Source organism: Helicoverpa armigera, chromosome 3, assembly GCF_030705265.1.
Source record: "Helicoverpa armigera isolate CAAS_96S chromosome 3, ASM3070526v1, whole genome shotgun sequence".
Classification (NCBI taxonomy): Eukaryota; Metazoa; Arthropoda; class Insecta; order Lepidoptera; family Noctuidae; genus Helicoverpa; species Helicoverpa armigera.
In genome coordinates, this window is record NC_087122.1 from 3,848,269 (window position 1) to 3,870,412 (window position 22,144).

General features: G+C 32.8%; 2 protein-coding genes across 3 annotated transcripts; both read right to left on the reverse strand.

Annotated features, from left to right (window-relative positions):
• Positions 1–4,592: 4,592 nt before the first annotated feature.
• LOC110383862 (uncharacterized) lies at positions 4,593–16,451 on the reverse strand. 2 transcript variants are annotated; one of them, XM_064043570.1, is made up of 7 exons: positions 16,296–16,451; positions 11,466–11,535; positions 11,082–11,117; positions 10,052–10,091; positions 8,684–8,878; positions 8,099–8,278; positions 4,593–5,430 (listed from the first exon to the last, which is right to left on the reverse strand). In XM_064043570.1, the coding sequence occupies exons 1-7, from the start codon at positions 16,348–16,350 to the stop codon at positions 5,221–5,223; spliced, it is 786 nt and encodes a 261-aa protein (XP_063899640.1). In that variant the 5' UTR covers positions 16,351–16,451; the 3' UTR covers positions 4,593–5,220. The 2 variants fall into 2 exon arrangements, with proteins under 2 accessions (XP_063899640.1, XP_063899641.1); XM_064043571.1 differs by lacking the exon at positions 11,082–11,117.
• LOC135119308 (uncharacterized) lies at positions 5,887–8,082 on the reverse strand. Its single transcript, XM_064043572.1, has 3 exons — positions 7,597–8,082; positions 6,878–7,087; positions 5,887–6,529 (listed from the first exon to the last, which is right to left on the reverse strand). The coding sequence occupies exons 1-3, from the start codon at positions 7,777–7,779 to the stop codon at positions 6,371–6,373; spliced, it is 552 nt and encodes a 183-aa protein (XP_063899642.1). The 5' UTR covers positions 7,780–8,082; the 3' UTR covers positions 5,887–6,370.
• Positions 16,452–22,144: the final 5,693 nt, after the last annotated feature.

Below are 22,144 nucleotides of genomic sequence, written 5' to 3' on the forward strand. Positions count from 1 at the left end.
AACCAAAGTATACTGTTAATACAATCAGAGGTGCGGCCCTTGAATACATAAATAAATAAAAAACTATTTTATAAGAAATTTCGGAAAGAGATGTATTAGAACATTATTCTGTTTTTAAGAAAAATATATGAAAAAGTCATCTTGAACCCTGTTTGAAAAAGTTATGCGTTCCTGAATCTGTCAAATAAAATATTAAAGTACGTAAGTAAGTAGATCCATTATTAATTGAATCATTAAGCTTCAGCATTATCTTCACCATAAGATATAATTAAATTTTTTCAACTGCAGCCTGGAGAAAATCGGTCAAGAGAATCTATTGCTAGCTACATGTAGCAAGAAACTTCAGGGTACAACAAAAAAATACTGTCTTTGTCCTATTTTGTCTCTCCTTTCCAAATAGATGTATTCCGTTGATCTAGGCGCCAATATCCAATATTTAATTGAGAAGAGGATAGACAGATAATGTTTTTTCTAAAGATATCTTTGAAAATATAATATTTTTATAGTGAGGTGACTCAGTCACTGTTTTTTAAATGTTCACTTCTACGATTTTTCATTAACATCATTGTAGTCGGGAAATCCCGATCCATCATAATTAACTTCTCGTTTCATGTAAGTGGGTAAAACATTATGTTTGTCTAATGTTTGTTTGTAATATAATTATTTTGGAATTGTAATTTTTGATTACTTTGACATAATTTGTAATTTTATATGGTCTGAAATCACCAACCCGCATTGAGCAAGCGTGGTGATTAATGCTCAATCCTTCTTCGTGTGAGAGGAGGCCTGTGCCCAGCAGTGGAACGATAAAAATGCTGTAACAACTTGTTCAAGATCTGTGCGAAATTTATAATACGGCTAGATTTTGTCTCTGAATTCCTCCAGATAGACATGTGTTCGATAGCTGTTTTTGGCAGCTTTTCCTCCTTCTGAGCAAACCACTTCGTTTTCAAACTGATTCAAGTCTTCAGAAAGATAAACTGAACCAATTTTTAATTTCATTAAGTTCTTACTTAGAAGTGTAATAAACAAATTAGTACCTACATTGTCTTTCACAATACTGGACTGACTGGAACTTGGACTTGGACTGGAAGCCGACCCCAACATAGTTGGGAAAAGGCTCGGAGGATGATGGATTGTCTTTCACAATAAGTACAGTAGAATAAGCAAGGATTAAACACTTAATTGAAGACGATTCGATTAATCTGCAATTTACTGTGTAAAAAATGAACACGTTTATTACACTATTTACTTCTGTAAAGTCGTGTCATCATGATTTGTTCTCAAGATTAATAGCATCTGGGTTTCCTCAAGCTATTTTCCTTCACTGTCAGTCATATTATATGAAATTGTTTTTTATTGGCAAGGTGACTCAATAGGTTTGGACAAGTAAATTCGGGGAATCCATATTGAGAGCAAAAACTGCACTAATGTATGTTTGTATACCTTCTCTAGGTAATCTGACATGATGAGTACGAGAACAAATGTACAGCATGAGTATGTATAAAATGGGACATCACAAAAGCCGAATTTGATGTCACTTGTTTCTTGTCTTACCTCCCCACTCAGAGACATTTAATGATTACTTAAGTCACTCCTTAGTGACGGAATGTCATACAAATCCTTCACTAAGGAATGGGGAGGTCACAGTCTTTCTTTCAATGTGAAAACAGTAATTTTCTGTTTTTGAATTACAGACTAGAAAATACAGTCAACATACCTTTAAATCATAGAAAATTCCTTCAGCCATCGACAACCTCCACAGTGCCTTTACCCCAAGCGGTGCGTGCGCATCATTTGTATGTAAACATCCGGGGGCAACGCCAGGCAATAGCGCTCCTTATAGGGCTCTTCATGAATAACGTACACCAATAAGGTTGTAACAATATATTTACATTTCAATAGACATTCTATTTAAATCTCTGTTTCTATGATGTACTTTTTGGAAGAATAGTGACGTTACTATTATCAGTAATTTGAAAATAGAGAAGTCAATCAATTAAATCTGCAGTTAAATAAAGTCGTGTTAGTTGAAAATTGCTGAGAAGGTGGCTTAGTACCAGATTACATATATGGGTTACTTTTTATCCTCATATGGGTGCGAGAACAAGTACTTTCCTTATTCGAAAATTAGGGAGAAGATCAGGAAGATTGTATTGCAGACGGCGTGACTCGTACTAAGTTATTGTGGAATACTAACAAGCTAGAGCCGTATAAGTTGTCTGTAGAATTGTATTGTTGTCATGCGCCAGTAGTCTCCAGCCATTTATGGAGTAGGTAGTTATTGAAACTTCAAAACGATTCCTTGCCACGCAGTAACTTCTAAGTAAAAATACAAATATCCGAACTGAGAACCCGTCCTTTTCTGGGAAGTCGGTTAAAAAAAAATACCTAGGTTCTTTGTCTGATCCAATAAAACTCGGGCATAAACTATGCTTAGATATGCATTTTAATAATACATTTATGTTTTCATAAAAAATACAACTGTCTCACACAATTCAAAACTTATGACAGAGACAGAAATATCCATAAAGACTTGTATTAAAAAATGCGCGGATATTCATTTTAAATATTTATTTACTTGTTATAAGATAAATGAGAATTAATTACAACGATAGTAATCGCAGTTATTATCGCTAAGTGCATAATATTGAGCATTGCTCTGGTCAAGGTTGGATGGTCTTATCTCAAGAGGTCGTATCTCAGATCATTGTGACATACGACGTAATATTTATACTACGTTATAATTCATAAAATTATTTCAAAATTATGTAACGGATCCAAAGATCGATTTGTAAAATATGACGGTGTTTTTTTCGTATCCTTTTTTATTGCAATTTGTACCATCATCATCCTATCAGCCAAATGCTAATCAGGTCTCTCCTAGAAACGCGAATTTATACCTTAATAAAGTTACTAATAATCTTCTTCAAGCTCTCATCCCAATTTTGTCGGCGCAACGTTTTTTCTCTTTCTGTACTCTTCTTCACAAGTAACATTAATACTAATAATCAAAATAATTAGAGAAATATCTTGTAAGGCAAACTAATTAAGACCTGTTGTAAATGTAAAAATAATTAATCACGCGAAGAAAAAAGAAATTGTTTTGCTTTTGCTGAAATTACAAAGGATCTACCATATCCCAGTCCATCTCTGCCGAACAACTATAAGGAAAATAAGTAGAACCTGATTATTTCATAAATGAAAAAAGGCTATTCAAATTGATTTATTCATAGATGGATATCGATAGTATCCTGTTTAGTTACACATCAATTATAATAACAACATAATCCTTTTCAACACAAGTGCATTCGACTTCATTAGGTTTTTAATCCTCATCTGTCTACATGGGGACATTTTTATAGGTATCCCAATATTAAGTATAATGTTGCCACTTCTGTTCTGGACCTGATCTCTCTCCGGCCATATCAGACTGTCATCCCTTTGAGCTGTGAGAGAAAGGCAATAGAGAGTGGACTTTCTTTATGTCCGTTGTTCCAGTGCCTGTGCACTCCAGTATGTCCTGCGTAACTAGGGCTGCCATCCGTCCGGGTTTCCCCGGATTTGTCCTCGTTTGAAGGCCGTCCGGGGGCCGTCCGGGCGGGGTTTCAAGCAGTGTCCGGGGAAAACCCGGACACTTTTCATGTAAGGAAGCACCTCATTGAATTTAAGTATATGTTAATAGTAAATGGATTACAAATTAGGTATTATTTTGTTTAAAAAAAAATCGTACTCCTTCGGGGCAAAATGCGATTTACGCCAAATGTCCGGGTTTTTTTAATGTTTGTCCGGGTTTGGCGAAATTCGATATGGCAGCCCTATGCGTAACTGGCTGATTTTCTTCATACCTGTATCATCTTTAAAGGGTTTCTCGTCTCTGTACTCTTATCAGCTGATTGTCTGTCTGTCCCTCGCTTACAAAACTATTTTATATGTAAATTATCATAAAGAGATGATGCGTATATGTGTAGAAGTAGGTATAATTAACGTAATCGTGTCTCACGATTCATAAGGCTCGCACAGTGGGCAACGTGATGCCATTGAGGATGTAAGCATTAATATAACTACCTACTAAGTAGGTAGTTTCATACCATGGGAAATAAAAAGAATTTACCCACGTAGGAAAATTAATTCAGAATAAATATGTATGGAATAGGTGCTGAATAAAAAGAATATCGAAGTCTACAATAAGTAGCTACAATACAAGAATACTTTGACGAACCATTTAACTTTGATGAACAAGATAAATGAGCAAATGATTACAATATCTACCCAAGGTACGTATTCTGAGAATTTAATACTATTTTTTTTTGTAAATATAGAGTTACATAAGCAGGTTCAAACTGAAAATAGCCTCAACATTACAAAAAGTAGAGGCTTATTACTGTTGAGTGAAACATTGCTATCAAAATACTCCAGGCGCTTAATCATAAATTAAGTTTGGTTTATTCATTAGGATTAAGTCAACAGAACAATCAAAATATTATCATAATTGCGCGCTATCCTTTGAAACGAATATTTTTATATCTTCAAGAACTTGTAAACCAACAATTTTACTTATTATTATACTTACAACAATAAAACAGCCAATGATTTTACAGATTACTTTATTTACAAATTACAATACATAATTAGTTAAGTAATATAATTACAATCACAGAATAAGAATGACTTAATCATCTCAAATAATAATTATTAGTTAGATAAATAGCTACTAAAATAAAATGTTTAATAACATAACTTCTACTCGAATTTGAATAATTTTATTGAACTTTTACAATATCATGTCAAAATTTAGATCACAACAATTTCTCGTGGCATGATTTTAGCAAAACATAAAACTTAAGTACAGTATACATATGGCCTATTTTATATAAAAAAAAACTGCTAACAATAACAAGTTTTTCCTACCTAAAAGTTGCTAAAATAACTTATAATGGTTTAGTTGCATTTTTGAGATATACTCCTTACATGGCTCAAATTATTTTTGACTCATTTTCTTTTAATCACACTTGATATCGACAACTTGTTCTATATTTTACAAAAGAACGCAGTAATACTTTTTAGAAGTCCACCAAATAAAACCATAGAGTTTTTACTGCAAAAACAAACTTTTAAGGACATCTATATCTCTATTTATGGAAAGAGGCACAACCTTCTTCATCTAAAAGGAAAACGAGCCATTACTTTTTTAAAATTATAATTGTCACACGCATCACTTTAGAAAAAACTTACATTGGTCTGATCAGCGCTGGGTGTAAAATCAAACTCCTTGACTTTGCCGTTATTGTTTATGATCTTATGACCCCCTTTGTCTTCGGTAGTCTTGCCGTTGACGCTGGTAGCTGATCTATAAGCGTACTGAGCCTCACCGTATACCTGGCCGCCTTTCTCCGGCTTCAGGTCTCGTACTCCCGTGAATGATATGGGCTGGAATAAATATCGTGAAATGAGAAAAGAACTGCTTTTAACTGTACAAATGCAAATTCTATACATTTTGTTAATGCCATAGTTGGCGTTCGTCAACGGATGAACCGTTGATATATCTACAACAACAAAAAACTTGGTTGATAAAAGGAAACAAGAAGCTCCGAGTGCAATCACCCGTCAACAGCTGTGAAGTGGAGGGTACATTGACGATAATCTAAAATGTTACGAAAAATATGAAACTTTATTTCCGCAAAACAATACATTGAGGTTCGAATGCAGAATGTTGTACTACTTTTATGGACATGCAGAAGAGACAGTTGCCAAGCATCCGAACCTATAGATACTACTTTTCCTAACATTTAATGTCATTGAATGTCATGGTCAATGGATTTCCGCAAAGGAACGCCTGATCCAATCATTTTACGATAATCTAATAAATCATTTACGTAAGGCAGTTCGTCGCTTTTCTTTTTATTTATATTGCCGCTAATTTCTTCTAGTTCGTCTTGAATGGCAGAGGCAACATGTTTGATGTAGTCCTGACTCACGAGATGCAGTGGCTTCGGTTTTCTTATAACAGACTGAAATTACATTTTCGTAGATTAGTGTTTGTCAATACAAGTCATTCATAGACCATTTGTTTCTTTCTTTGCCGTTTCTAATAGTTGCCGGGTCTGTTTTGGTTTGGATTTCATTATGTATAATGGGACTATTGTAGTCATGATTTTGATGTTTTCTGGATGGGAGCCATGCTACATCTCTATAAGACCTGATACTAATGGAAAGGAAAGTTCTGAATAGTAATATTAAAAGCAATCCTTAAGACAGTTGTTATAAATTGGGCTTATTTAAATGGAGAATTATTAAGGCATCAAAGCTGAGAGAATAAAATGGAGTATATTGAAGAGTAATAAGATATGAAGTGGCTTAACTACTTCTGTTATAATACCCAGATTAATACCTGGGTCCTGAGACTTTCCGGAGCGTTATTTTTCTCCAAAACTTGATCCCTAGTGCCAGGTATATCAACAGGTATTGATAAACCAGAGAACAGCTCTTCAAATATTTTCGGATAAGCCACAGTACCAGATATTTGAAACTGAAATAAATTGCGCGAGCATTATACGATACTCTGAAAAGGTCCTTAATATTTTTATGACCTTTGATGCTGATGATATGGTAAGTGTAAGATTGAAGAATGTTATTACTATAATGAATAATGATGTTGCCTACAAATACAATGTTATTTGAAATACGTCTGGCATAGGTAGGAATTGCCCCTAAATTCTTCAGGCCTCCTGGTTTTTCACATGAGATTTAAGATATCACATTTAATCTATTTTGGAGGAAGCATCGTCTCTTTATTAAACTAAAAATGTGATGATTCAAGATAAATGACATGAAAGGGTGACTTTTCTGTCTTTAGTAAGGTCAAACGCATATTTACATCATTTGTGTTATTGCTGTTATCCATGGTTTGGCTATTTTTATTTGGAAGTTCCACTACGACAGCCTTTCTTAGAGGTGTCTTGGGTACAACTGGTGTTGTTTCTATATGAAGGGCTTTATTATTTGTCGTTTCTATATAATCCCGATCACCGTTGACTTTTCCATCTTCAGGTGATTTTTTATTAGAAACACCATCGGAACCTTGAGGCTGAAATATAGTCTTTCGTTATACTTAGTTGTGTTACAATAATGATATATCTGTATCAATGAAGGCCGCTTTTTATTTTTGTTTGTAATGGAGATCAACCTACATGGAAATAGGGGAATCAACCATAGTAGTTACTGCCGATTACAATCATCCACTTGTCATCATCAATTCCTCCCAAGAGTCTAAACTGATTTGGACCTTTGATGAAGGATTTACTTGCTCCATGCGGTACTTCAGCTTTCAAAATAGATAAATAGCCTACCGACACTTGGCCTCTATTTACATGACCTCACCTAACAAAGATCTTTCTGCTCATGGAAGTCTCCAACCTTCTTTCAGAAAGAAATCTAAGAACTATTGGGAGACATATGAACTGGGAGGAATATTGGCTAAATTAATGATTGTATGAACTATCTATGGAAAGCTGCGGATTTTGCGTTTCGCCCTATAATCTTTTTTGGGAGTGTCCTATTCCGTATTATATTTGTCAGCGTGAATAAATAATTTACTTCAGGATTTTGTGTAACTTCACTTTCGTCGTTGCGTTCTTTGCCGCTGGCCTGATTAGCAACGTGGACTACGTCTGCTTCAGACAAAACAGATGGGTCGGAATATTCTTCTGACGGGATGTGCTGTTTGTGTCCTTCCTTTTTGCTTCTTTCTGGCTTAAGCTGAAATGTAATACTCCCCATATTTCATTACCGGTAATGATGGAACTTTCCTTTTCGAAGCCCTAGCCTCTCCATACTTTGGGTCATACCTATGAAGATGGATAACCACCAGAAAGTTTAAGCACGTGTCCTGACGTAACCTTGGTTTATTGTCGCACAAGCTATAAATCGACATCATAATAAGATTTTTTATAGCGATCATCTAAAAATCTTAACGCAGTCGGCTTCCTGTTGAGTGATACGAGTAACCCATTGCTTAAGCCGGCATATCACAGTATTTGGAAGGTCAAACATCAAATCCATCAGAATTTACACTATGTTGACCTTAATTAATACTTACAGTTATGGGGAGCTTCAGAGCGCTAAGTGCAGTATTCTTGTTTTTGCTGTCCACCTTCTTTCCGCTGATGTACTCCGACATTTCGCCTACCCCGACAGGGACGTGGTGGAATGAGTAATCGGCTCCATAGTCGTTGCTAATTGGCGAATGTCCACCTAGGCTGGTGATGATCGGAGAAAGCTGGAAAGTGAGACGGGATATTTAATCGATATCGTTAATACAGAAAAGGAGTTTAATATATAGGGAAGCAAAAAGTCGAAAAAGGCAAGCAAAATTTTTATTTGCAGTAAAAGGTGGTCGAAGCCTGAGCTTAGCTGAAATGGTATTTTCGTACAGTTAAAGTTCGTACATTAAACTTGTAACTTGATTTCAATGAAATAATAGTTATATTTATATAGCTAAGATATAATAGTAACTGTTGCAGGGTTGTTTAAAAGAGTTACCGTGGCCCTGGTACATAAAGGGCTCTAGAAGGAACATGATTGGTTCTAGTCAATAAGAGTCTGACACTCCCTCACGCTGCTAACCCACAGTGGGTTCATTTGATGATGTCCCATAAAAAAAGAAGATATAATAGTAACTTACAAGTGGAAATTGGGTGCTTGAAGGTGTGAAGTCGAACTCCTCAATCTTTCCATCGTCATTGATGATTTTATGGCCTGCATGTTCTTCAGAAGTCTTGCCATCGATGTTAGATGCAGAATGGAAGGAGTATTCTGCTTCTCCGTAGACGTGGGCACCGTCTGCGGGCTTCAGATCTCTCACGCTGTTGAATGATGGCTGAAATAGACGAGTTCATATGAATCAGTACGTTTGTCGTCTTTGTGATTAATTTGTTTAAATATTGGTTCGTTGTCCACGTTTAAAGTTTCCTCTAGTAATAAAAAAATATTGTTTGACAATACTGATGCTACTGTTTGTATGATAGAAGTTCAAAGTGATTGATGCAGTTTGTCTTGCATTCCTAAAGCTCTATTTTTAGAATTCGAGTCATCGTGCAAACTTGCTAGGTATACTTGAGTAGTACTATTTTCTCATGCGTACTTCTGTACACTACCTGCCTGCCTACCTACATCATATGAGCTGTCATATAACCTTAATGAATGACCATAGATGCTGATCGATTACGACTTGGTGCAAATATAGTAAATAGTTGTCTACATAGTCACATATTTAAATTAAGAACATTCCTACCTACTTTCAACTACTTTGACTTAATACATTAAGTCACATTTTCATGGAAAGGCGAAAAATACGCAGGCAGTATATCAGGACAGTGCGGTGCTTTTTATCATAGAAAATGTGTTTCGAAAGCTTAGGACATATTTTCTACGACGCATAAAAATTACATAGTAACTTTAATTGGAGTGACAAAAACCCATGTATGTAAATTTTTAGCTAAGTTTGGTTTAGTACTTTGTAAAAACAAGAAGATCGCCAATCTAAGTACCAGCTATGTACTTAACTATATGTATTAACTAAGTCTAGTACTTGTTGCAGCTTTAAATAGCTATGTGTATAAGTGTTCCGTAATGTGAATCTTTCTCAAGATCAAGTGATGACATTCATTGCAAACAGGAAAATTCTTCCGTACGTTATATATTAAAATAAACGGTAGAAACTCATTCTAGTTGTGCAATTATTTATAAGACTTGGGCTTACTGTCATTACTTTGGTTCACATCATCTTTTACTAACTTTGGCTAAAATTATTAATTAAAATTAAATGATAGAAATGAGGGCTTCTGGTAGGCAACCGAAAGCTTTAATATTATTTTACTCACATCATTCCCACTCTTTAAAAATATGTATCGGAATCAGAGAGTATTTCAGGTGTTTAAAGATCTATCAGGTGAATGAGCATATGACTTTGAATAGAAATAGGACGTAATCAAAAGTCAAGTCTGACATTTACTTAGTAAAATTAGAACAAAAGCGATTCATTTCAACTTACCTTCCACACCTCCGTATTTTTTCCAAAATTGCTCCTCAATCTGTAAATACCAAGTTCATGCTAAGTTTCAAAAAAATGTATTATTCAATGATTTATGAGCCTTTTATTTAAAATTCAAATCAAAATCTACGACGATTTTTTAAGGTAATGAGAGCCAATTTCCGAGGTTCCCGTCCATAATATACGTTAACTTTGATAGTACTTAAAAAGTATTTTAATCACAGAAGCTTTTAATAAAACATTAAAATGGCTCAAAATATCCTCGGATTGCATGAGGTAATCTATTAAGTACCTACACTTAGGTTTTACTGTTAATTGAACATAACCATATAAATCAATGTTATTCGTGAAATATACTGTATGTAATATAAATGATAATGGAGTGATACTTAATAATAAGTAACAAAATAAAATTTTATAATGCAGTTTAGTCCTTATAGCGAAGATGAAATAAAAAAATAGAACAAAATAATTTGTTATTTACATATAACCAGTCGAACTAGATCGGCAAAGGTTGACCATTTTGAACAACACCTAACCGTTTCGTGAGACAATTGATATTTATATGACAAAAGACAAATATGGAAGCAGCCATTTTGAATTTAATTTTGCATAAAACTTGATAATAGATAAAGCTTATTTAGGTAAGTAGTTGAGGAAAGATGTTAACAACTCTGTGAGGAAAACCCTAATTTGTGTTTCGTGAGCTTTTTACTTCAGTTCCTTTAAGATTTTAGATGTAGTCTTGGCAAAACTCCAATGATTTTAATAATGATAGACACAACGACCACAAAGGACATATTATAAAATGACTAGGTACTATAACTATAAAGAAGAATATAATATACATATATGTATACTATACGTACTTATTATAATTTAGTTCTACTTTTAATACATATTTTTAATAACAATAAGAATGTTAAAATTATAATCAAATTATTTGGTCACACAGGGAAAATATTTTAGTTTACTTTAGCAAACAAGATTATAAAACATGAATATTATTTACACAAATACAAAAACTTACTGCATTTCATCTTCAGAATCTGTTTCACTCTGTGGACTGTTAGATGATGCGTGTTATTTTACTATTAACATTATATTAGCTAGAAGCTTATATTTAAAAAATAGGCACCCTATACCTTTCAAATGATGAGATTAACAGTGCAAAAATAAGAAACATAAGCATTTGGTAAAACTGACGATTTTGTTAGTTCTTTTGCTTTCTACGCAGCTTGGTTAATCTTTATCAATACTTGAAACATCTATGTATGTATTTAATAAATGTTATGCTCCAAAATTAACTGTAACTACTTATGTAACTATTGCCTTGTTGCCCTATTTAATCATATATTAATTTGAAGAAAAACATTTTGTCTTGATTTAAAGTATAATTACTATAGGTACTTACAATTCTTGCACCTTATCAAATTGTTGTTGTCTTGCTGCTGCTAAAATTTCATCGTAAGTGACAGGTCCGCCTGAAATACATACAAATAGTTGAAATAGTACATTTTGGTAAAAGTGTCGGAAGTTTATCATTGCAACTGACGTTCAAAACCGTGAAAAATGACCATGTTCATGATGCTACATTAAGCTGCTTCATTCTTTTTTAAGGTAGATTATAACTAAAAATGACTTTGAAATGACGACTCAGCCGCGTCGGCGAGCGTTAAAACTACCTGCGCCTCAGCTCGCAGGCCACCTCGCCCCTCCGCGCCTACGCGGTTTTGAATTGCACTCTAGGGGTAGGGCAAACAAGACTACGTGGAGTCGGTTTTGCAGCGATTCGTTTTCGTTACTAGCTTCAATTTCAGTTAATTTGTTCTGCTTTTAGAAATAATGCAATGTGACAGGATTTTTTTGTTACAATAATCATTAAATTTGCCGAGCATGGCTTCTTGAAAATTAAGACAAATATGATGAACAGGTTTTGTTGTACTTACTGGTTAATATGCGACTGGGATAGTTATTTTGCTATGAAATATGCAAAATTTGCTGTGCAGTCAGTATTTAATGCTTGTATGTAGTATTTTTGTACAAGAATAAATTTAACTGTATTGCATTATAAGGAAAAAAGTAATGTCATATTGATGTATAATTTCGAATTATCTGCAGTTTGAGTTTTGTTAAACATTTAGTTTATTTGTAGTGAAGTAAGTTATTTGATGTAAAAAAGAATATAAGTGATGAGTATTTATTGATAGGCATTTATTTATTTGATATGCAATTTATAATATCCCTTTCTTTTCGCGTAAACGAATTTGCAAAGCAAAGCGCGGTAAAAGTTTTACTCGCAAGTAGACAAACGTCAAAGAGGATTTTTAACAACATGTAACAGAAAGAATTATACTGCAATTATGGCTCTTTTTATTGAGTACTCTGTTCTCAATGTTTTTATTTCTTCTGTAAAATATTTTGACTGATATTTCCATTAGTGGTAAGATGATAATAGTGTTTATAAATACGGAACACGGTTGTAGGTAAACATCATTCTTTAAATTGGCTGTAATTCACACTTTTTCTGTTTGCTAAAACATATCAATGCATATTTTTGATATCGTTTGCAGACGCATAGGTAAGGTAAGTACTACGTAATATAAAGTGGATTCGTAATGACAAGTTTTTTAGCGAAGATCATGAGACTCCCAGTTATTTTTTCCGGGCGTCATCCTATACCTAATGTAAGTCAAATATTGAAAATATTTCTATTTCTAAAAGAGCGTCTATGGAGTTTTGTCCCGGTTCTTCTCCTTAAAACTCACTCCTTGAAACCGTGCACCTAGGCTATTAACATTTTTAAGAACTTTTAATAAGTCTGTATAAAATAAAACCTTTGAAAGCACAAGCGATGCCGAGTAAGTACTCATAGAGTGAAGAGGAAAAGTAAGTTAAAGAAAGCTGACCTCGAGGGATATAAATATACTAGTACTTAGAAGGAGAAAAGCTAGAAGAATTTTCAATGCCTGAACACCGCGTATTTGATTATGTAAAGGTACGCATTGCGACGGAAGGCTTAATAATTCTCGACAAACGTATAAATTTAGATACAGACACAATAGTTACAAAGCCATCCCTGACTTGGCAGAAATCTGAAGGTTTTGAAGGTAAAGGTCGTATAGAAAGACAAATATAAAATAGAAGATAATATGTGAAGATGATTTGCAAATTCGTGGAGCGCTCTACAATGTGTGTAGGTTTTATTAATATCGTATTTTATTGCATACCTATTGATATGGAACCTATTTGCTCGATTGTATATGCTAATTAGAATACCTATACATGTATTAAAAATCGCGAAGAATGTAATAATATGTAAAAAATACGTACATTCTTTCTTAGTAAGATTAATTGCTATTTTATAATGAATTATTGTTTTAACCAGATTTATAAATTAATGAGGTCTTTTACGTGACACAACTAGAAGCTTGTTTAAGGTAATAGTATTATTATTGTGTACATGCTGTATTTAATTTATTTCAACTTAATTTTGTTATGTAAATCTGGGTATATACAAATAGGGGACATATTTAAGAAAGACACTTCTTTGAAAATTTGCATTTGATAAATTATTATGTCAACGTTGCCTAAGATAAATTACTAGGAATTCTTGATTTTTTTAAGCGCGTATACAAGTATAATAAAATAGTTGGTTGACGGTAAAAATAAAAATAATTATATGGTTAATACTAACAAAGTAACTTCATAATTATTTTAAGTACATATGCAGTAAACGTTTTCAAGCAAAAACCATAAAGAGATTTTATGAATCTGATAAATACTAAAGTATTGTTGTAAATAATAAGTTTCCTCAACGAGCTTGCTTGAGGAAACTGAGAAGGAAAAATGACTTTTGTTTTGAAGAAGGTTTTATTTTTTGGAACTTGAACTGAAAAAATAATCAAAATATTATGATCGAGCTCTGGGGCATTCTATAAACGGTTCCATATTTAAAGGCATATGATTTAAACATAAAATTTAATGTTATTATAAAGTCATTAATTCGGCAGAAATATGCATTGGTACAGTTTTGTTTGTTGCGCGAAATGAAAAAAAAAAACTTTTCACATAAAAATATAACCGCATCAAATTCAATTCAGCCAAACGCACACAAGCGCAAGTACACACATGCAGGTCAAACTACGAACCTCTTATTTTTGAAGTCGGTTAACAACCACGTTTTATTATTCATCTGTGATCGATAAGTATGTTACGCATTACAAATACGAATGTTTACAAGTTTTTGATTGTAAACCAATAAATGAATGGTTAGCTAAGGTGTAATACATAATATCGTTTTTCTTCCGTTCCGAAACAATTGGAGTATTGTTTTCATATCATTGTTTGGGTTATAAAACACGTAATTTTTATTTCCGAGTAAGACAATGCATCTCAGTAACAGTGTGTTTAGAATCCACGATAACAAATATCTAGGAATAGGAAGTATCTACGAGTATTCTAGGAAAATCATCTGTAATGTTTTTGCAACAATAGGTACATAAATATTATCCTTTCGGGACTGTAAACTAAGTGAGATTCTCCCTAGAAAATGTGTGTAATCACATTTTATGGGAACCTAAATGACAGTTGGTATGTTAATTATACAAGATTTTTTCTTTAGTCTTTAACTTTTTAGTTTCATCATGATTAAATGATGAAACTAATGATGAATGGTTATCAAGCTTATGGTCTGTACATGAGGTCTCCGGTTTGAATCTTTTTAGAAACTTTTACAAAGTAGCCCGTAATTTGAAAGTTAGCCGTGCTACTCCCCTGTGCCTGGAAGGGCACGTAAACCCGGCGTCCCCGAATGCTAGTACTCAGTAGCAGTCGTTGTTACAATTCCACGTCAGAGGCCGTCAAGTAATATTGAGAAAACTCTAACATTAGGGTTTGGGTGACTAGGTGGTGTTAAACCTCATTTGTTAAGAAGAAGAAGATCATTCATTAAGTTCATGTAAAATCCTCACATTTTATATTGTTCTTGCCTATACTTTTCTAGTCATCCAAGCATAAGTGTTAATTATTATTCAATAACATTGAACTTTTTGAGAAGTTATTTGTGGCCGTGATATAACCTGCATTTATATTGGCCAGTGTGCATATTGACGATGTCCACACTTTTGTCATAGTTAAACGATTTGACCCCGAAATTTGCCAATGTAAATGACCTCTAACTTATAAATCATTTGCAAAACATATTTTAATAACATTACCTGCACAGATAATATGACACTATCAATACTTCTGTACTAGTATCCGGAGCGACCGATCCGATTTGAAAAACTATTTATTGTTGGGAAGCTACGTTATTTCTGAGTAACGCAGGCTATATTTTATCCGCGTACGGGCAGAACCTTTCCCGGGACGCGGGTGAAACTAAGGAAAAACAGCTAGGACATAATATAGTAATCGTATACCTAGCTAAGATTGCAAAAAAGTGTAAATGTACGATATAATTACATACATAATTTGTGAAATCTCATATTATGTAAAAGTTTAAAGGGACAGAATATTTCATAAGTTAGTCACTGAAATATTTGCCAAGGTTAAGTACGATTATATGTACATTGTTTTTATGAATGACTCGTACGCACTCAGACGCTCGTTTTATGTTACTTTGGGGATACAGGAAATTCAAAGATTTGATTCTCTGTCAAGTGCGGTTAACCGTAACGACTTTTAATTGAAATACGCTTAATTTGTACAAGAAAACGCATAAAGCATTGTTTTTCTAACTCGACACTGTATATGCGTACCTTCGCAGATTGTTAAGAAGCTATCATAAATGAATGAATAGACAAATTTGTTTTTTTTGCTTATCTTAAATTGCATTATAAAAACATTTGTCACTTCAAAATAAAAACGAGTTTGGAGATTTATACCCATATTTTTACGTCTGCCAACAATATATTGGACTTAAACTGTTTGATTATACTAAAAGCAAAATAATCTGTGTGATAATTTAATAAATGTCCAAATCTTATATTATTCAGCAAACGTCACTTAATATTTTGGCTAGTTTTATTTCCGCGTCTGTTTTTATTGAATAATAATTTAATAGTATGTGCAATAAAACACACATTAATATTTTATTTCAGTGATATTGTATTTTGAAAACAATATATTTTATTTATACGCAGTATTTTTTGACTTAATGATTAATAATTGCGTTTGATTTGCCAAAACGGATTTTTTCCTCTTTTATAAAATGTAATATATTTTTAAAGATGTCGCTTACCTTGGACGGAGATAATAGCAACCACTAGTATTAAAGTCGATGCGAATTTAGACATTTTCGTATAAATGTTAAACTGAGTGATCACGTCAACACGCGCGTTCTGGCTGACTAGCCGTTTCTTAATGCCGAATATAAGCGCGATCAAGTCTTATAAACGTTATTATTTTGCACAATTTACCTACGTATATGTATACAATAGAATACACACGAAGGGACATAATAATTGTTTTTATATCATACCTACTTAATGCTAATAATGCAAACAGATTTTATTGTTGTTTATTTTTGTGTCTACTACTAATTTAAGTTGTTATACGCTTATTATTCTGATGTGTCATAATATTTATCTGTTCTTGGTATTAGATATACTTAATGTTGTTTTTTGAGAAGTATGAGAACACGTGTTTTTGATCGTAATTTGTGCGTATTGCAAATCAATCTGTGAGACATCTTTTTGAGACTGTCTGATTTTTTACGCGATTGAATTAGAAAAAATATAATGTGTTACATTAATGTTCTGATCCTAAAATATGTAAAAACTTTTTTCAGACTCTCACGTACCTACCAAGTTTCAAGTACAGATAGTAGAGCACCTAATTGATAATTGAGCGGCAGACATTGTTTTGTTTTTCATTTTAGAGATCTTTAGTATTTAATGTGTTTTCTTTTTAGCACTAATATTTTGACTATATTAATCTAGTAAGGTACTAGTTAGGTTCTAGGTATGTCAGTAGGCAAGGATGATAGACTAAGGTTCCTTTAAAACCTTGTGCAACTGGCTTGACAGCAACTAGGGTCAGTAGTACAGTTGACATGTTTAATGATTTATACGGTGTATTTTCAATGATAAATAATTTAATTAAATGTATTTATTTATATCCGTTTAATGTTTATTATAATTTTAATACCTTTGAAGATTTATTAAATATATTTTTTTTTTTTTTGGTTTACAACAATTAGATTTTTGTAGTATTAACATATAAAGCTAAAAAGTCAAGAGACCATGATTATTTATTTTTCACAGATATTTCATCACATTTTACGTTTTTAGGTATCGTCCACTATTCTCAAAAATGCATCATTTGCGAAGGTGATTTTATAATCATGATATTAATCCTAACTTAAGTAAATATATTAAGAGACATCGCAGTTTAAAAATACTTACATAACGTAACAGCATAATAATGATCGAGCACAATGTGCATAGCCTATTAGATTGGTAGCCGCCCCCAACATAGTTGGGAAAAAGACTCGAGAATGTACGAAGTCGTTAAAAAACAAATAAACCATTTAAACCCGTTTCAATAATGGTCTATATTTTAGTTTTTGTGTTTTTCCTTTGATATAAACATAGGCATTATTATAAAAATTACCTTTAATTTATGCGAATACTGTTGAGCTAAATTCCAGTAAAAAAATACAATAAAATTCAAAGCTCCAAGCTGTGACTTACCAATTACCGAAGTCCTTTATTTTCCTTTGCATGCCGTGCAAGCGAATCACCTTCCTTGGACCAATATTGTGCTAGATCAATGACTCGGTGTATGGCATTTTTAACCTTATTAAATAAACAATATTTATGTAAAGTTCACATTCCTTACAATAATATTAGAATAAAAAATAAGCAAATGACGTCATGGATGTAGTGTACCAGGGTTACGGTATTTCTATTGTACAATCCTGCAGGAATATGTGCGGATCCTAGAAGCGACCTTTAGGTATTATATAAGTCAAACTCAAAATATATTTTTTTATATATTTTTTATATATTAGGTATTTTTATATTTCCTTCTTAAGATGTTTTAGTTTAAACAGCATATAAAGTATAGCTTAACGTCCTTCTTCAGACGATGCAAATATGAGGACTTATAATATGACTATGACAATTTGTAGATTCTGCTTGTCCACTTTTGTAGCTTTGGTTTCAAAGTCCTACTCGCATCGTCATGTGGAATTTGTAACCTCATGTTACCAGCTTTATTACAGTGAAGAATAGACCTTATGTTATAGTGCTAATAGTTTATTTTTGTGTGTGAGACATAATTTGTTACCATAGCTTGATTCCATTAAGGGCTTAGATTTCAGCATCAAAATTGAGTGTCAAGAATTTTTAAGGGCTGGTCAACCTCAGTTATTTGTCCCGCTTTCACATAACCGCTCTATGTTTTTTAACTTTTACATTAAAGAGCTATAATTTTACTCAAGTGCGTGTAGAATATGAGTTCTATTAAATAACAAACTAATTAAAAACTTTCTTTTGATTCGTATGTAAGTAATCTCATAAATAAATGTATTAAAGGTAGACAGAGTCTGATATAATTTTCGAACTAGGTATATAAAATATTGTCCTCCGAGAGTCTATTAATATCGAATATGCCCCGATCTATCTAGTTATTGTTTCACAACCTACATGTCCTTCTGGCCTACTATATTTAGCATTATATTTAGAAGCCGAAACAATAGCCATTACGTCACTGTAATAGGTTTTACGTCACAAATAATATTAAGTTACTTATGGATACATTAGTTGTTAGTAATATTGCTATTTTGGTTATTCTCTAAGTATATCTTTTTTGACCTGTTTCTTTTGACTGATTATCTCAATGTTTCGTGATATTTGAGGCATAGCCAAGGATTTATTCTGCAATATGATTTAATCAGAGACATTGCTGTGCCTGTATTTTTAGGCGCTATAGTGAAGTAAACAATTGTAGGTTTCGGAAAAAGAATATCGAGCTTAAAAAAATAACATGTTATTCAGAAAAAAAAAACAATCATTTTGTTGAATCTACTTTATTGGAATCTTTTGTACCTAATTACATTAATTTTAAGATGTCAACATCATCCAAAAAAAACAATAGACGTAATTTATTACAAAAACAAAAATAAGGGGCATTTAAATGTCAATGCACTTTACCAAAAAAATGTTTATGGTTACACAAAATGTGGTCTGAATATCAATACGTTTAAGTCCGTTTTTATGCAGTTTTTGAACCCATTCATTGTTCTAGATAAACTTGCATTTAGGTACTTACTGGTTTTTACATGTACCTACTCTTGAAAGAATTTATTACAAGGCTGAAGACAGTATAACATGGTATTTCGGTTAGCTAATATAAACACTAGGTATATGATCTTTGTTACCTAAGATTCCATAGTTGAACATTTTGTAGATTTTAGTTAGTAAACTGCACGTTCTTCTCGACTCCATTATCGATCTTGCGAAGAGTTGTGACCGTCTTCCCATCCTGAGAGGTCATGGACGCAAAGCTTGCATGCACGTCTTGGCCAGGTTTTCCAGCAGCAGCGGCCTTGTACAGGTTTTCAGGGTTGAACTTCTGGAAATAAAAAGAGGATAGATATAGTTTTGATTGTAGGCTTCTTTCGGAAGATGCAATCTTTAGTCCCTGTGAGTTTTGTTTAGATTTTTTTGTCATGAATGTGTAAACGAAACTGTCGAAATTACTAACTAGCTCTAGCGTGCCAAATATTGAAATGTAAGTTATTATTCAATATTTTTATGTTATTACTAACGCCCTGAAGAAACTGACATCATTTCCTTTTTTAAAGATCAGGGTAACGGATTTTAATGTTTGAGAACATAAAAAATAAACTAATTTTCACATGCTTCAAAGGTTAGCAGTAGGTTGTTTTTTATTGGTTACAGGTCCGCTTCATCGCTTTTCAAAGATTGCCAATAACTTTACAAGTGTGTTTGAGAAATTAGTAATAACACTTACAGAAATCAGCCCTCCCAACAATTCAGGGGCACCCCTGCGAAAGGAAAAACTATTAATTTAGACTGCAATTAAAGCTCATAATGGTAACTAATATGAAAATATAACATAAATTGAATCTTACGCAACCGCAGCAGCTTGGGCATTATTATTCCCTTGGGCTGAAAAAATGTAATTAGATTAGTTAATAAAGAAGAAAATATTGGTAAAAAAAAAACAATATAATAATTTGTACAAACCATTAACACACGCCAATGCGATAATCACGAAAAGAAGTACAATTTTCGACATGATTAGATTATTGTTCAGAAGTTTCTGACAGAAGTTCAAACTCTCGACTCAGAATATCTGAATGTTATGAAGAACATGAAAATTTCAGGACTTTTATATACCAAGTAATGTTGTTTACAACCTTGAGACTGTCAATAACTCTGACAGTAAAGCGTAGAGGACAATTGGCTTAGATGGAACTCTGCCTTATCTGCGCTTAGCCAAAAGTCCACCAACAGCAGAACCAGTTAACATAAAAGGCACAGGGATAGGTTATTATCCTGGGTATGGGCACAATAACGCGTTCAAACTAGTTTTTCTAATATTAGCGGTTTTCCTCAGTTTCACCCGCGTCCTGCGGGAACGTGAGGCCCGCACCGGGATATAATATAGCCTATCTGAGTCAGGAAGAAGAGTGTAGCTTCCCAACAGTGAAAGATTTTTTCCAATCTACACCTCAGATTGATCTGAAGTATACACAAACAAAAAAAAAAGTTTGTTGCATTATTTAGGAGTGGAAATAACGACAGTTCTAATAAGTAATATTGAAAAGTTTGAAATCTTCTCAAATAAACGACTTGTGTTTTTCTTGAGAATTTATTTAAATGATGCCATTTCTTTTAAAATATCAATAAAAACACCTATGTTCATTTCACTTATCTACCGTAAAATTACGTATTTCAGGATGTCTTAAATGGTACAACTTCCCCTGTACCTATGCGCAAAATATTTTTTGACAAATCAAGTTAATGCCTATCATTTTAATAAATAGATTTTCAAGAACCAACAATATCTATGGCTAAAATAAATTGACTGAACCGATTATCTTCATGGCAGCCGTCTTTCTTTTGTCTTTCATATTCTAAGAATTAAACAATGTTGGTTTAAAAACAAAAGGCTTTAGAATATTTTGAACATGTGTTTAACACAAATGGAATATCACCAGTATATTTTGGCACACGAAAATGAATCATTTCTTCTCAACTTTTGTCGAAATCCAAATTTTGGCGGAGTTCAAGATAAAATAGACACCGTTCGTGCTGACAATAGTTGTAGGTTATTTTAGGTTTTATTATTTTAAGTTGTTATTTAATGTTTGCTGGGGATTTTCCATAATATGTAATCAGGCTTGTAATTTATCGACTTATATTACTTAATTTTCATATGATCAATACAATGATGGAAACTATCTTTTGGCCGGTTTTTGAGCCGCTTTTAGGAATTTATTCATAAAGTCGACTGAACTCTATCGGAAATTATAAAAGACTTTTAAAAATATATATCAATCTTTTCAGGCGTTTTAATAGTCACCGACTGTCAGAAACTCAGTCAGTCAGAGCACAGGCCTTGAATCTTCTTACATCAAGAAGATTTGCATAAATCAATGCTGTGGAATTTTGCCTTCGTATATTCAATAGCAATATATGGAGTGATCGCTCAAAAGCAACTATACTTTGAGTAGATATTTAACTAAAGATAAATAGTCTTAATTTGACTTTTTACACAAATAGATACTTATGTACCAAGAAAATAAACTTCTATGTCCATGTAATAATAGTGGATTAATTATTTATTTTGTAAGTACATTGTTTGTTAAATGGAATTTATTTTTTAACTGATTTTTAAAAGAAAAGTCATGTCAAGATTCTCGCTATTATCTCATTAAAGGTCAAGTTTTTTAGTTAAATGCCTTCTTAAATAGAGTATAATTCTATACTGACATACTGAAACAGTTTAGATATTTTAATATGCTGCAAAATGTAAGCTCCGGTTTCAATGAATATTATTTCGTTATTTTCTCTTGAACGTGTACAACGGTGCCAAGGATCTAAAAAAAATTCT